This window comes from Eublepharis macularius, chromosome 7 (assembly GCF_028583425.1).
Source record: "Eublepharis macularius isolate TG4126 chromosome 7, MPM_Emac_v1.0, whole genome shotgun sequence".
NCBI lineage: Eukaryota > Metazoa > Chordata > Lepidosauria > Squamata > Eublepharidae > Eublepharis > Eublepharis macularius.
Window position 1 is genome coordinate 136,194,793 of NC_072796.1, and position 13,786 is coordinate 136,208,578.

A 13,786-nucleotide genomic window follows, 5' to 3' on the forward strand; every position below is an offset into this window, starting at 1 on the left:
AAACCACTTCCCTCAACCTTTTTTTTAAAATAGTAAGGTCCCTCCCTTGACACTTGTGGGAGGAGGACCACTGTCCTAACTCTCCATCCAATCCTAGAAGCTGCCCCCAAGAAACTCGGGTGGGTAGAACCGCCCCACTCCTGGACCACCAAGAAAGGAAGCTTCATGGTAAGTGAAAACAAATCTTCCATTCTCTGGTGGTCCTAGGAATGGGGCAATCCTTATTCTTGGGACATACAAAAGCAGTTTGCCCCAGGGTGGGTCGTCCGGCTTCCAGGTCTAGAGGGTGTGTTGTAGTACCCTCCTGTCAAAAGCTGCCTCAGTGGTGGCCAACTTATCTATTCTATAGTGCCTAATGAGTGATTGTACTGATTGTCTCTAATGACTAAAGAATTTATAGGTTGCCAATGTCACTGCCCCCCTTAGTGAGTGCACCATGTCTCCCTGAGATATCTTCAAACCTCTGGCTTGATATGCCAGAATTATGAACCCTCACTCTACCTACTTAACATGGAAAAGGGCACTCTCTGTTCCAGGAAGGGCCTCCTAAAAAAGAAGAAAAACACATCTAGTGTCTCAGACTTCTGAAAATTGTTTTAGTCCTGCTCAAGTAAAAGCTCATGGTTCTACGTATATCAAGGTAGTGAGATTCCCTTTCCTTCTCATGCTTTGGATTAGGATATAAAGACGGTAGTACTATCTCTACTGGCATCTTGAAGGAAAAGAGCAGAGCTCCCTATCTACTGCTAACGCCTACAGTTCTGACACTTGTCTAGCTGACGTGATTCCCATCAGAAAGATGGTCTTAAAGGCCAACTCCTTTAGAGGACATGAGGACATAGGCTCAAAGGGGTCTTTGGATAATGTTTCCAGTACCAAATTAAGATTCCACTTGGGAAAACCGGCGAACCCTTGGGGGATTCAACAATGATGTCCTCCTTTGGAATCTGTTGATATGATGATGATGTATAAGGGAATGTCCCTTCCTAGAACCTCTAATTGTTGAGATGTTCGCTACTTGTTGTCTAAAGGTGCTGGTGTTAAAATGTTTATTCAACCCTTCTTGAAGGAAGGATAGTATCTCCCTAATTGGCCCATTAAGAGGTTCCATGCCTCTATCCATGCACCCTGTCTGGAAACTCGGCAGGTATTGTTATAGACTCTGTGGAACTCTGTGGAACTGTACCAACTATGCCTTGTGCATGATACAACCCTATTGGTTTTTGCATTCAACCTCTTGGCTGTGAGGCTTGGCAAAGCTGGTCGAAGGTGTTGTATTGTTCCCTGGTTCAACAGGCCCTGCTTCAGTGGAAGGTACCAGGGATCCATGCTTGATAGTCTCTTCAGGTCATGAGACCACGTCCTTCTGGACCAGAAGGATGCTATTAGAATCACTTCTGCACATTGCTGTTTATTCTTCTGAACAACTCTGTGCAGTAGCTGTACTAGAGAAAGCGTACAGAAGTTGTGGAGGCACCTCGCAGATCGTGGCATCTACCACTATGGCTTAAGGGTTTCTTCTTCTTGAATCTTGCCAAACACTGGCAGATCAGTTGAAATCTCTCTCTTGATAGCATCCATTCTAATGGGTCCATCTCTGGCTTAGCTAGTCTACTGGGGAGTTGTCCTGGTCTGCTACATGTGTAGCTTTTAGAGATTTGAGTTGAACCTTCATCTATATTCACACGCAGTGACCTGTGGGAAGATCCTGGAATTCCACCAGACCCAGTCTGATAGCTCTAAGTTCTAAAAGGGTTTACACTGCTGATCATCTCTCCTTCAACCCGATGCCCCATGTCATTCTTCCCTGGGTGTGGGTTCCCCAGCCCCATGGGCTCGTGTCTGTGGTCATCACCATTCTTTTTGGTTCCCTGAGTGGGATGCCATCATGGTATCTGACAAGGTCCAGCCACCGGTTGGTCTCCTGTTTGATGATCTCTAGCAGTTAACTATCTTGAACCTCTTGCTCTAACACCTCTTGGTATGGTAACACGACTCTATGGAGTGCACAGACCTACAACCTTTCCCCCTTGGAGGACATCCTGATAGGATACCATCCCCAGCAACTGAGCCAGTAGCATCACTTCCACCTTCTGGTTCCTTAAGATCTCTGCCACCATCATCAGGATCTTTGCTGCCTTTCCTGTGACAAAAAACTCTGTTTTAAGCCCTGTCTATCACTATCCCCAGATGCAATATTTACTGGGTTGGAAGTAAAACTGGTCTTTACTTTGTTGATCATGAATCCATGATCCTGTAGACAGGTTACCGTCTATTTCATCGCTTCCGCCCGCTGTAGCAGGGATGGAACCATGGTAAAGATGTGGTCCAGATACGGGAAAGGAGCCACTCTCTGCAGTCCAGCCATCCTACCAGTGCTACTAGGATTCTGGTGAACACCCACGGTGGTGCTTTCAGGTCAAAAGGCAGAGCCCTCTATTGGAAGTGTCTCTGAGAGATCGATGGAAACCAGACAATCTTCCTTCTGAATGGCAGACAAGACAAATTGTGCATTTCCATTCCAAACTTTCTTGTCCTTATGTGTCTGTTTTATTTGACCAATTCTTTTGGATCTGGAGGAAAAAACTCAGGTGGTACAGAGTTGAATTTCCAGTGAATATCCATTGATCACTGTATCTGGCACCCACCTGTCGCTTACTGTTTGCTGCTAAGGTTTTACAAAGCATTGTAAGCGCCCTCCAATCACACTCGTGTCTGTTGCTTTAGTGTAATCACGCTGAGTTCCCTTCTCAGGTCTCTTGGTATTCCAACCGGATTTGTTGAGGAGGGACTACCCTCCTCTCAATGTTTGGTCTGTGACCTTCCTTGAATGGTCTAATGCATCCCAAGTGGAAAGGATACTTGGGCTCTCGAAAGGACTAAAGCCTCTTCCTCGAATTCTCTTCCTTCTTCTTTGAAGGAAGCACTTTCTGCTTTTCTTTATCCAGAGCTTCTCTAAACAGTTTGATGTCTTTGAAGGGAACCACGATTACTTTGGCTTGGGCCTAAGGGTCGACATTCTAGTTCCTAAGCCAAGCGTTGTGCCTGGCTGCCATGTTGAACTCATCGTTCTTGTTGACCATAGCAGAGCATCTAAGGAGGTGCAAGGACTATTTCCAAGGCTATTTTCTTAGTTCTGTCCTTCAGCTCTTTGAAGATCTTGCTGCTCACTGCAGCCAAGTCTGAGGCCCAAGAAAATGCGACTCTAGCCAAGAGCAAAGCTGTTGCCCATGCTCTGAGAAATGTAGTAGAAGCTTCAAGTTTCTGCACAGAGCCAGTTCAAACCACCTTACACAGAAATCCTTGGGTATGGCTATTCGTGTCAGTGGACAGAACGGGATTGAACAGCAGGCAGGTTACTGGATCATCCACCACTGGCATCTTGATCCTCTTAGTAGTCTCTGGAATCAGTTTATAAGACTTGGAAAAAGGAAAGAGTGGTTAGCTTTTGGGGTTTTGCTGGAGTTTCCCTCTTAGCCTTCTTAAGGTATAAAAGGCTACTGGAAAGGGGAATCCCTGGCAGAGTTGCTCCCAATTTTGGGGAGGACCCTCTCTGACCCTTCAAGGAACTCCAGGTCCTCAATACCTTATGGAGCAATCTAGAATACAGCTCCTGGGGAAATATCTTGTTTGCCTCGGGGTGACTATGTGTACTAGGGAAAATTCACTTCTTTTAACAGATTCCTCCCACTCTTTTTTTTCCCCCTTGGCTGAGGGAGAACCTGGTAGCACAAGAGTCCTCCAGTTGGAGGCTTAACAGAGAGCTGTGTTCTCAAAGGCACTTGTCTGTTTGAGTTGGGGGGGGGATCCCAACCCTTTTCCTATCTTGGAGTTAGACCCCCCCCCCCGGTTGACCAGCAGAGTGCTGAATTCGCAGCCCAGTCACTTAACTAGAATGTTACAGCAGCTCACTTCTGTTAAGAGGCCCAGGAGTAGGCCGAAGCCTGGGAGTTCGGCAAGTCTAGGTCACAGGCTTGCGTTCTCTGTGGTCTGGGAGGTGGCTAGGCCTGCCTTTGCCAGCAATTTTGTCCACAGAATTTTTTTTTCAGGTGTCCTTGCTTGACGGTTCCAGGCCCTTAGACCTTTCTCTTTTACTGTCCTGTTGAGAGTCCCAGGAGGGGGCTGAGGCCTGGGAGTTTAGCACATCTAGGCTGCAGGTTTGTACTCTCTGAGGTCTGGGAGGTGGCTAGGCCTGCCTTTGTTGGCATTCCACCCAACAGGAATTTTCAGGCAGGCCCTTGGGCCTTCTCTCTTTCACTGGCCTGTTGAGAGGCCCAGAAGGGAGCTGAGGCCTGGGAGTTTGGCACATCTACGCCGCAGATTTGGGCTCCCTGGGGCCTGGGAAATGGCTGAGGCATGCCGTTGCTGACATTCCCGCCGACAGATTTTTTTCCCCCACCAAAGGGAGAAAACGAAAGTGAAAGGCGCACCTCAGATGAAATCCGGCTGAAAGATGGAGAAATAAAAGGTTCCCTTTTATTTGGGGCAAGCTGGCTCAGAAGCTTCTGCTACTCTTTTCTCCTCCCCCCCTTCCTTTTGCGACCCCCATTCCCCGCTGGATCAGTCTTACCACAGTTCAGTCAGGGCTGCCAGGATTGGAGCAGTTCCTCTGCTGCTGCTGGAGGCTCTCCTACCAAGCCTGAAGGAGTTCCCGGAAATATCGGTCTCCATAACAGGCTACTGCGGACTCAAACACCACACCCTCTGGTCATCTGAGGGGGGAGGGGTTCCTCCCAGCCTGTAGATGGGAAACCTCAGTGGAGTTGCAGCCGTGGAACCTAGGAGAACCTAGGGACCATTAGCTATTCACTCAGCATCACGGTTACGGCCGTGAAACCTAGGAGGACCTAGGGCCATCGACTCTAATGCTCGCAGTCACTCCAAAGCGATATGGAGGTGGGGCAGGGCGGTAGGGCCTTTCCCTCCCATGCGAGCTCCACACTGCCGGTGTCTGGCAGTTTCTTCTTCACCTGGATTGCTGCGCTCTACAGAGTGTTGCTGAAGACGTCCTGCTTGGAAGACAGGGCCAGAAAGACTGGTGATTCCAGGAACAAGCCCCTCCCCTCCGGGATCAAAATCAGCTGACTGACTCTGCCTTCAGAGAGGAGGAGCTATATCTCAAGAGTAAGGACTGCCCCACTCCTAGGACCACCAGAGAAAGTGAAGACAGCACTTCTCTGTTAAGTGTCATTTCCTTGTGTTGTCTCCTATTGTGCTAAACAGGGAAATATCTTCCTTCTCTCTCTCCTCTGAGCACACTCTCTCTATGATGTAGCTAGATAGCGAGCATCTATCTCCATCTCTACTCTTTACTATCTGATATGTAGTTCCTAAATAAACTCTTTTTACACGTTTAATCAGTACTGCGTAACTACCACTGCTTGTCTGTCACTCTGCCAACACCAATGTGGGAATTTAGCCCTAGTGTAGTAAATACAGGCCTCTCCCCTCCCCACCTCAGCCATTTCAGGAGAAGCCCCTCTCTCTGTGCACCACAGTCCTTATCTGATTCAGGCCTATGCTTGGGAAGTACGGAACTTCAGAACTCAACTCTCCACATGGCGAGGAAAAGTTCCTGGGGAAAACGTAACATGTAGTCAGGCCCTTGATTCCAAATTAAATCCACCACATCTCTTAATCTACCTGCTGAATCCCATGGAACTCTGTGAGAGTTACACAAACTCACACAGAAGTAAGTCTCACGGGAATTCCACAGGATTCATTCCACAAGTAAGCGTGCACAGGATTGGTCCAGTCTCATAGACCCTCCCAAACAGTTCACTTACAGTTCTGAAAAGCTAAAAGGCAACCATATGCAATACTTAATTTGAATTGAACTTATTTTAGATATCTAACCAAAGGGACATTTTGTATATTTGCATAATAAGAACAAATGCCAGATAGTTTAATTCACACTAGTAATATATTCAGTAACAGTCTATTAATCAGGAGACGCATACATAGTTTATGATTAATTTTATGTCCCAAGTACAGCTCCTCATACTACTGTTGCAATAAAGCTTTAAAATGATGATTGCTGAATATTAAGATCATGGTACAGATGTAATTAATATATATATATATTGTTTCCTCCAATGGCAAAGTCTTACTATGAGGCCTTTGCTTCATGATCTAAGGGTGTGTCTTCCTTTTACAGAGAAACTTCTGCTTGCTAGTAGAATGTGATCTCTCTAATCAATTTGTCACGTACTCTTCCTTGGGAAATGGATTTCTTACTCTTGCTGAATGCAGTGTAGTTATGTGAATATCATTAGGACTTCTTGCACAGTGCTCATGTCAATCACCAATACTAGCACACAATCTGCAAATAGCAGGCTTATGCAGGAACAGAAAATGATTGGCCTCAAGGCAAAATGTAGTAAAACGGCTTATGACTAACCTGACTGGGCTCCCTTTACCAATACAAAGCTGCAAAGTAAATCTCTATATTTCCTTGAGACTAGTTGATTTCATCTGCAGTGCCACTCACTGCAGAATGTGTATTCATTCCCCCTCTTATAGGGAAGATACATCATCCGGCTTTTTTTTTAACACTTACTCTGCTATTACATGGGGACAGAATATTGTCAAAATAAGGCTTGCATGACTATTTTACAAAGGTTTATATGCAATGTGGTTAACAGTCTAAACAGACAGGCTTTGGTCCCATGGCAAATCTCTGCTGATGGAAGGGATTTCCATCAGTAGAACAGAACTTCCTCTCCTCCCACTTCCCCCATATGCCAAAACTATCCCCAAAGTACTACACTTAAGAACCAGGGGGTCCAGAGGAAAAGTATGAGGGGAGATTCAGCAAAACTTCCCTCTTCCTGTAGTCGAAATTTACCATGGGATCTATCCCATCATCTCCTTAACTCCAGTAAGCAACTCAAGAAACTGCATGATGTCACCAAATGATTATTTACTGAGCACACTGAGAAGGAAATTGACTGCATACAATTTAGTTCTTACCTGGTCTGTGTCTGTTACCTGCCTCTGCAGGAAGTGAGCTTCCTTGTGCCCTGCGAGGACCAATTTTTCCTCCTGTGCCTCCAGGATAGTGATAGATAACAGAAGCTGAACATAATCCTTCCAGGGCAGCTATGGGTGAAACATAAAATTAAAACAGCAATGATATCACAGCCCACTCAAAGAATTCCAAATGCAATAGGCACACCAGCAAGGACTGAGGCAGGTCTAGGCAAAGAGAATGTCAAGGCACTCTGAAACCAATCTCAAGATTCACCACACCTAGGAGAAGGCAAAGCAGCTGATGCTACCAGCATCTACAGAAAAAGACCTATTAGAAAAGGCTCAGGATGAATTCACAAATCAATCACAGTGAAGATTTATTTTCCTATTAAAAGGGTCATTCACATAGTCAATTTTCACTCACCTTCCCTCCGATACACATCTCATGCTAAAAAAAAATTGTTAAAAGCTATCCCATATTCCAAATCCCCAAAATTCAGAGCCCCACAAAACCCATACACCCAACTGGTGACTTCAGAAGCAAAACAAAGTAGACCTAGGCCTATAACAGATATGATGAAAAGGTGGTAAACCTATAAATGCTTTACCCTTTAAGTTGTAAATGCTTTACCCTTTAAGTTGTAGCAAGCAGGCATCACAAAAGCACCAGAAATTGTGTCATAAGCTGTTTTAAACACAATTGTTGTTTATTTCCAACCATTCTTACCTCCAAGCCACAAAAAGTCATTTACAGAACGGAGAAGCTCCACAGCCATATGGTAGTGTACCAGAGAATCTTGTAACATCCCAGCTTGAAGACAAAGGTCTCCAACATGCTTCCGCATACGACCCTGGCAACGCTTCTTATAGTGTCTGGAACATAAAATGCGTAAGACACAATCAGTTCAATTTACCTTGATGCACCAGAAGGCAGTTTGCTTTAACACTTCTGTATCCATTTATTCACCACAGACAGGAATATAGTTATTGTTTTTCACTAGTGAGAAAAAATAAAATAAAGGCAGACACACCACCATCAGAAAACATGAAGCAAATACATCCCATTTCATGTAATACGTAACAATGGTTCTGTCAGTACAATGGACTGTGAGAGTCACTTTTACCCAGAAGTCCTCCTTCCTCTTTTCTCTGCCTGTCTCATTCCCTTGATGTCACTGACTAGCCTATAGTGAAAGAGCTGCTGTAGCATATCGGTTATGTGGCTGGGCTACAAATCAGCAGTTTGTTAGTTAGACTCCCACTCTTGCCTTGAGTTCTGCAAGTGGCTTTGGGTCAGCCACTCCTCTCAGCCCAACTCCCCAGCTGGATTGTGGGGATAATAATGATAACATTGACTTTGTTCGCTGCTCAGTGTTGCACTAATCTGTTCACAAGGGTGATATATAAGCGCACTGTTATTTACTTATTTATTTATTTAGATAGCCATACTGGTTTGAAGTAGAACAGCAACATTTGAGTTCAAGGACACCTTAAAGACAAGGATATAATTTTTTGAGATTGTGATGAAGGGAGTTTTGACTCGTAAAAATCAATACTCATAACATCTTGTTAGGCTTTAATATTTGTCACTGGACACATATCTTGCTGACCTACAGTGCAATCCTAACCAGTCAAACCCTTCTAAGATCATGGACTTCAACAGACTGAAAAGGAGGTATTATGCTTAGGACTCTATTGCTAATGTCTCCACAGGGCTTGGCAAGTAGAGGCCAGGACTCCTCTAGCTGCCCTTAAAGAAGATCAGAACAGCCTACGGCTAGGTAACTGAATGCTTAAGACAACATGGGGAGTTTTACAATTACGATTCCAAGAAGCAGCTTTTGCTGCATTAAGAGAGCCAGTTTGGTGTAGGGGTTAGGAGAGTGGGACTCTAATCTGGAGAGCCGGGTTTGATTCCCCACTCCTCCACTTGAAGCCAGCTGGGTGACCTTGGGCTAGTCACAACTTCTCAGAGCTCTCTCAGCCCCACCCACCTCACAGGGTGTTTTGTTATGGGGATAATAATGACATACTTTGTAAACCACTCTGAGCGGGTATTGAGTTGTTCTGAAGGGTGGTATATAAATCGAATGTTGTTGTTGTTGCTGTTGTTAATACCATGCATCTGTTGCCTAGATTCCATTCGCTTTTGAAAGGACAAGTGCAAAATATGGGGGGAGGGGGGCAGACTTTAGGCAGAGGCAGATTAGACTTGGTTTTTATTGTATTTTTCATATAATGTCAAAACTTAACCCAATTATCAATTAAAATTTGGAGCCTAATAAGGTTATGAGCTGAAAGAAGCAAAATCAGTGTTTTATTATAGAAAGAATTATAGTCCTTCTTAAGAAGGGCTATCAGACTATATATGGGTTATTTTAAAATGACCAGAAATTTGGGAAGCAGCCTCTCCATACTTGTCATGATTAACACATATCAACCATAAAATCATGGGATGGACTCTAAGAACCGCAAGCATGCATCCCCTCGCAAGAGAAATCATTCACGCCTCCCCGTTTCTCCTGCAGCTCACTGCATGCCTCACAAGCCTGCTTCTGAGAGTCACAGGGGCCTCGGAAGTTGCATGAGATGCCGCCCAGAGGGCAGCAACTGAAGGCAAAAGAGAAATCGAGGAAACACTTCCCCCACCTTCCCAAAATGAGTGGAAGTTCTTTCTACTCTTGCAAATGTGGGTTTGGACTCAACATATTTTCATAGTTGGGCAGTTCTCTCTCACTATAAAAAGCATCTTCTTAAAATGCTGCTTGTATTATAAACTTCATTCTATTCTTCAGAGTTAGCAAGAAAAATCAAGGATTTAGTATGCACACCGCAAGGAGACAATATAGAGGGTAGAATAGGTACACCTATTCTAGTAAAATGCAAGCTGGGTGTATCTGCAGAAGAAAATATGACACTGCCAAAACAAGGCTAATGTGAAGTTCTTCTAATGTGCCTTGGCAGCTTCAAGGTATGAAGCTGGATCGACAGTACAGTAAGCAGAGCTCTGCTTGTGGAAGGGAACTTCCCATCACCCCAGTGCAGCCTGCTATGCTCCCCCCTCAAGAAAAGCCCCAAACAGTGCTGAGTGTGAGAGGGCCATAGAATGTGGGAACTGGTGAACACCCTTCAGCCACCTGTGCACACATCTTTCTGCTGGCAGAAAACAAGCTACAGATCCAATCCATTGAATGGATGATGAAAAACTGTTCTATTACACATGCCAACTTAAGAATTTGGCATAAATATAAAAGCTACTATCAGGCCTCCACCATCTCCAATGAAAGCAGTTCCCCTAATTCTTTATGGTTCAGCTATTTGAATTAAAGCAGCATCTGAAAATATCGATCAGCCCCTTGCTCAACTTCTAAGAAAACTACTGAATGTAACTTGTGTCTCAAATGCTGCACTGCAAGCAGAATTTGGCCAAACATCTATGGATGCAAGAGCGTGGCTCTCTGCCCTCAAACTGAGAATAAAATTGTTTTCTGCTGATAATGACCTATTGGCTGCCTTGAAACGGAATACTTGCAGATCGGTTTGGATTAAAACTTTGGATGAGAAACTGCCACAAGTTGGTATGATGCCTAATCTTATTTCCGAGATGGGTAAATCAAAAGCTCTCTCTGATTAAAAAGCACATTTTAGAAATCGGCCATGGAAATTTGACATATAGAGCTCGTCGTGTTTGTTCGCCCCGTTCTTTGGCATTTCTCCTTCAAAATCTTTACTTCCCTATATTCCACACTACTGCAGACCTTTTTTATTTGCGAGATTGAATACTATACCTTTTTTTTTTTAAGAAGGAAGATTTTTAAACTGGCCCTTATTCTGATAGAATCCGCCCTTTTAGTTTTAATAGGATTGATACATCTTTACATGTCCTGCTTGAATGTCGTTTGTATAAGATTATCAGAGGCTATATTATTATTAAGCCACTTATTACTGATCAATCACCCCCTCACACCTTGGAAACACTGTTTAGAGATAACGATCCTAAGAATACGTTGGCATAGCAAAATTTGTTTCAGTCCTTCTATCCCTGGAGTTAAAAAAAGAAGATGAACAAGAACTTTCTGCTACTCAAGATTTGTTATTCAATGAGCTTATAAGGGGATAAAAGGAAAAACAAAGAATGCACTTCTTTCAATACTTTTAGATTAATCCAGAGTTCATAAAAGTCACGAGAAATCCTATTACGAAACAAGAAATAGCATTTTAAACTCAGGTACTTCAGACCTTAAGAAAGGGCTGCTACAGCTAGGTTACATTCCTGCATGTATTCCTCACACAGTAAGTTACTAAAATGTAGAAAAATGGAACCTTGGGAACTCTTTCGCATGCACTAAATGGAAACTCATATGGAGACTGGTTATGAGAACACACTGAAACGTTAGCAAATGAAGTTTTCTGATCTTACTCAGTATCAGGAATGGTAATGAAAACCTATGTATTTATTTAATTTATTCATTTGCTTAATTTATGCCATTTTCCTCTGCAATGGGGACCAAAAGCAGCTGATACCGCTCACTTCTCCTCCACTTTATCCTCACAACAATCTTGTGAGGTAAATTAGGAGGGAGTGTGTGTATCATTATAATGAAGGAACTACCTAGGTCAGTGTTATTGGACCGGAAAAAATATAAAGTGCTAATTCAGATCTTGAAGGACATGAAAATCAGGTACAGATGGGAGTTACCAGAAGGAGTGTCCTTTGAGTTTGGAGGGGTCAAAAAACGTATCAGATCTGAGCGAGAGATGGAGCGATTTATTAAGGACAATGAAAAAGACTTACCAACAAGATTATGAGCATGGAATGTAAAGTAATATCTTGGAATGTAAATGGACTAAACTCACCGAATAAGAGGAAAAATATTTTTCACTGGCTACTAAAACAAAAATGTGATATTGTTTGTTTGCAAGAGACCCATATTAGAAAGCAGGATGTAAAATATTTAAAATCTGGAAAATTGGGCAAAGAATTTGTAGCGGCCTCCAACAAGAAAAAAAGAGGAGTGGTGTTGTACATAAAAGAGGAGCTACAGCCAAAATTTGTTATGAGAGATGTGGAAGCCAGATTTGTAGCAGTGGAATGTATTTGGAATTTAAAGAGAGTGTTGGTAGTCGGACTTTATGCACCTAACGGTGCAAAAGAAAGCTTCTTTGAGGATTTGAGGAAGCATTTAGATGACCTTTCATATGACCAGATAATTCTTGCTGGAGACTTCAATGGAGTGACAGACTTGGAACTAGATAAAAAGACTACAACGGCACAAAAGAAAAGAGGACTATTGCCAAAGCTCTTTTTTGAGCTGATTCAACAAGAGACTCTCGAAGATGTATGGAGGAGAGAATATCCTAAAAGTAGACAGTTTACTTTTTATTCTGCAAGGCACTCTACATTATCAAGAATTGACATGATCTGGGCCTCAAAAGACTTAGCGTTATGGACTAAGGAGGTAGAAATAATGCCGATGGTAGGCTCAGATCACAACCCAATTATGTGGAAACTAGGAAAAAGGAGAAAGAGGAAAGCATGGAGAATAAATGAGGACTTGTTACAGGAAAGAGAGAATATGGAAATATTGAGAAGAGAGACAAAGTTTTTTATACAATATAATGTGAATAAAGAAGTACCAACCAATAAAGTTTGGGATGCTTATAAGGCGGTTATAAGGGGCATACTAATGGACTTAAATGGTAGAGCAAGAAAGAAGAAAGAGGAGAAAAGACAAGAGATTGAGGAGAAAATAAAAGCCAAAGAAATACAGCTAAAAAAGAGACCAGGGAAAAAGAAATTATACCAGGAAATTAAAATACTCCAAGAGCAGCTAACAGCAATGAGTAATAAAGAATTGGAGTGGAATCTTAAAAGACTGAATCAAAAAGCGTTTGAGGGTGCCAATAAACCTGGGAAGTACCTGGCATGGCAATTGAAGAAGGGAAAAGAAAATAATAAACAAAATTTGTGAAGACAACAAAACGTATCTGGAGCAGACTACCATTAGTAGAGCCTTTTATAAATTTTACGCTAAGCTGTACAATAAGAAAGAAGTAAATAAAGAATCAATAGCGACATATCTGGAGAAAACCAAACTTCCAGAAATCTCGGAAGCTTGGAGAAATAAATTGAACAGTGAAGTAACTGACGAGGAAATAAGCAAGGCAATACAATCCGCAAATCTAGGAAAGGCGCCAGGGCCAGATGGACTTACGGCTAAATTTTATAAGACAATGGCTAATGAACTGGCACCATTCCTAAAAGAGGTGATGAATGGAGTTTTTAGGGATCAAAGGATTCCAGACACTTGGAGTGAAGCGAACATATCATTGATCCCAAAAGAGGGCCAAGACTTGACTAACGTGAAAAATTACAGACCTATATCGCTACTTAACAATGACTATAAAATTTTTGCGAAGATATTGGCGGAGAGACTGAAGGGATGGCTCTCGGAAGTTATAGAAGAGGAACAAGCAGGCTTTTTGCCAGACAGACAAATAAGAGATAACTTAAGGACAGTGATCAATGCTATTGAATATTATGACAAGCGTTGTGATAAAGAGGTTGGTTTCTTCTTTGTTGACGCTGAAAAGGCGTTTGACAATTTAAACTGGGACTTTATGTTTGCCACTATGGAAAAGCTACAATTGGGAGAAAGATTCATCAGAGCAATTAAGGAAATTTACAGAGACCAGACTGCAGCAATTGTGGTGAATGATGAAGTGACTAAGAAACTGACGATTAGTAAAGGAACAAGACAAGGTTGCCCGTTGTCTCCACTGTTGTTTATTTTAGTATTGGAGATTCTGATGA

The 13,786-nt window shown here is 42.9% G+C and overlaps 1 protein-coding gene across 1 annotated transcript in view; it reads right to left on the reverse strand.

Annotated features, from left to right (window-relative positions):
* TRAPPC9 (trafficking protein particle complex subunit 9) overlaps positions 1 to 13,786 on the reverse strand; it is a 500,310-nt gene that overhangs the window by 469,953 nt on the left and 16,571 nt on the right. The window contains exons 4-5 of the mRNA XM_054984964.1: positions 7,700 to 7,845; positions 6,973 to 7,101 (exon numbers count right to left, since the gene is read on the reverse strand). Coding sequence (XP_054840939.1) covers positions 6,973 to 7,101; positions 7,700 to 7,845 — 275 coding nt within the window. The remainder of the gene's footprint in view (positions 1 to 6,972; positions 7,102 to 7,699; positions 7,846 to 13,786) is intronic.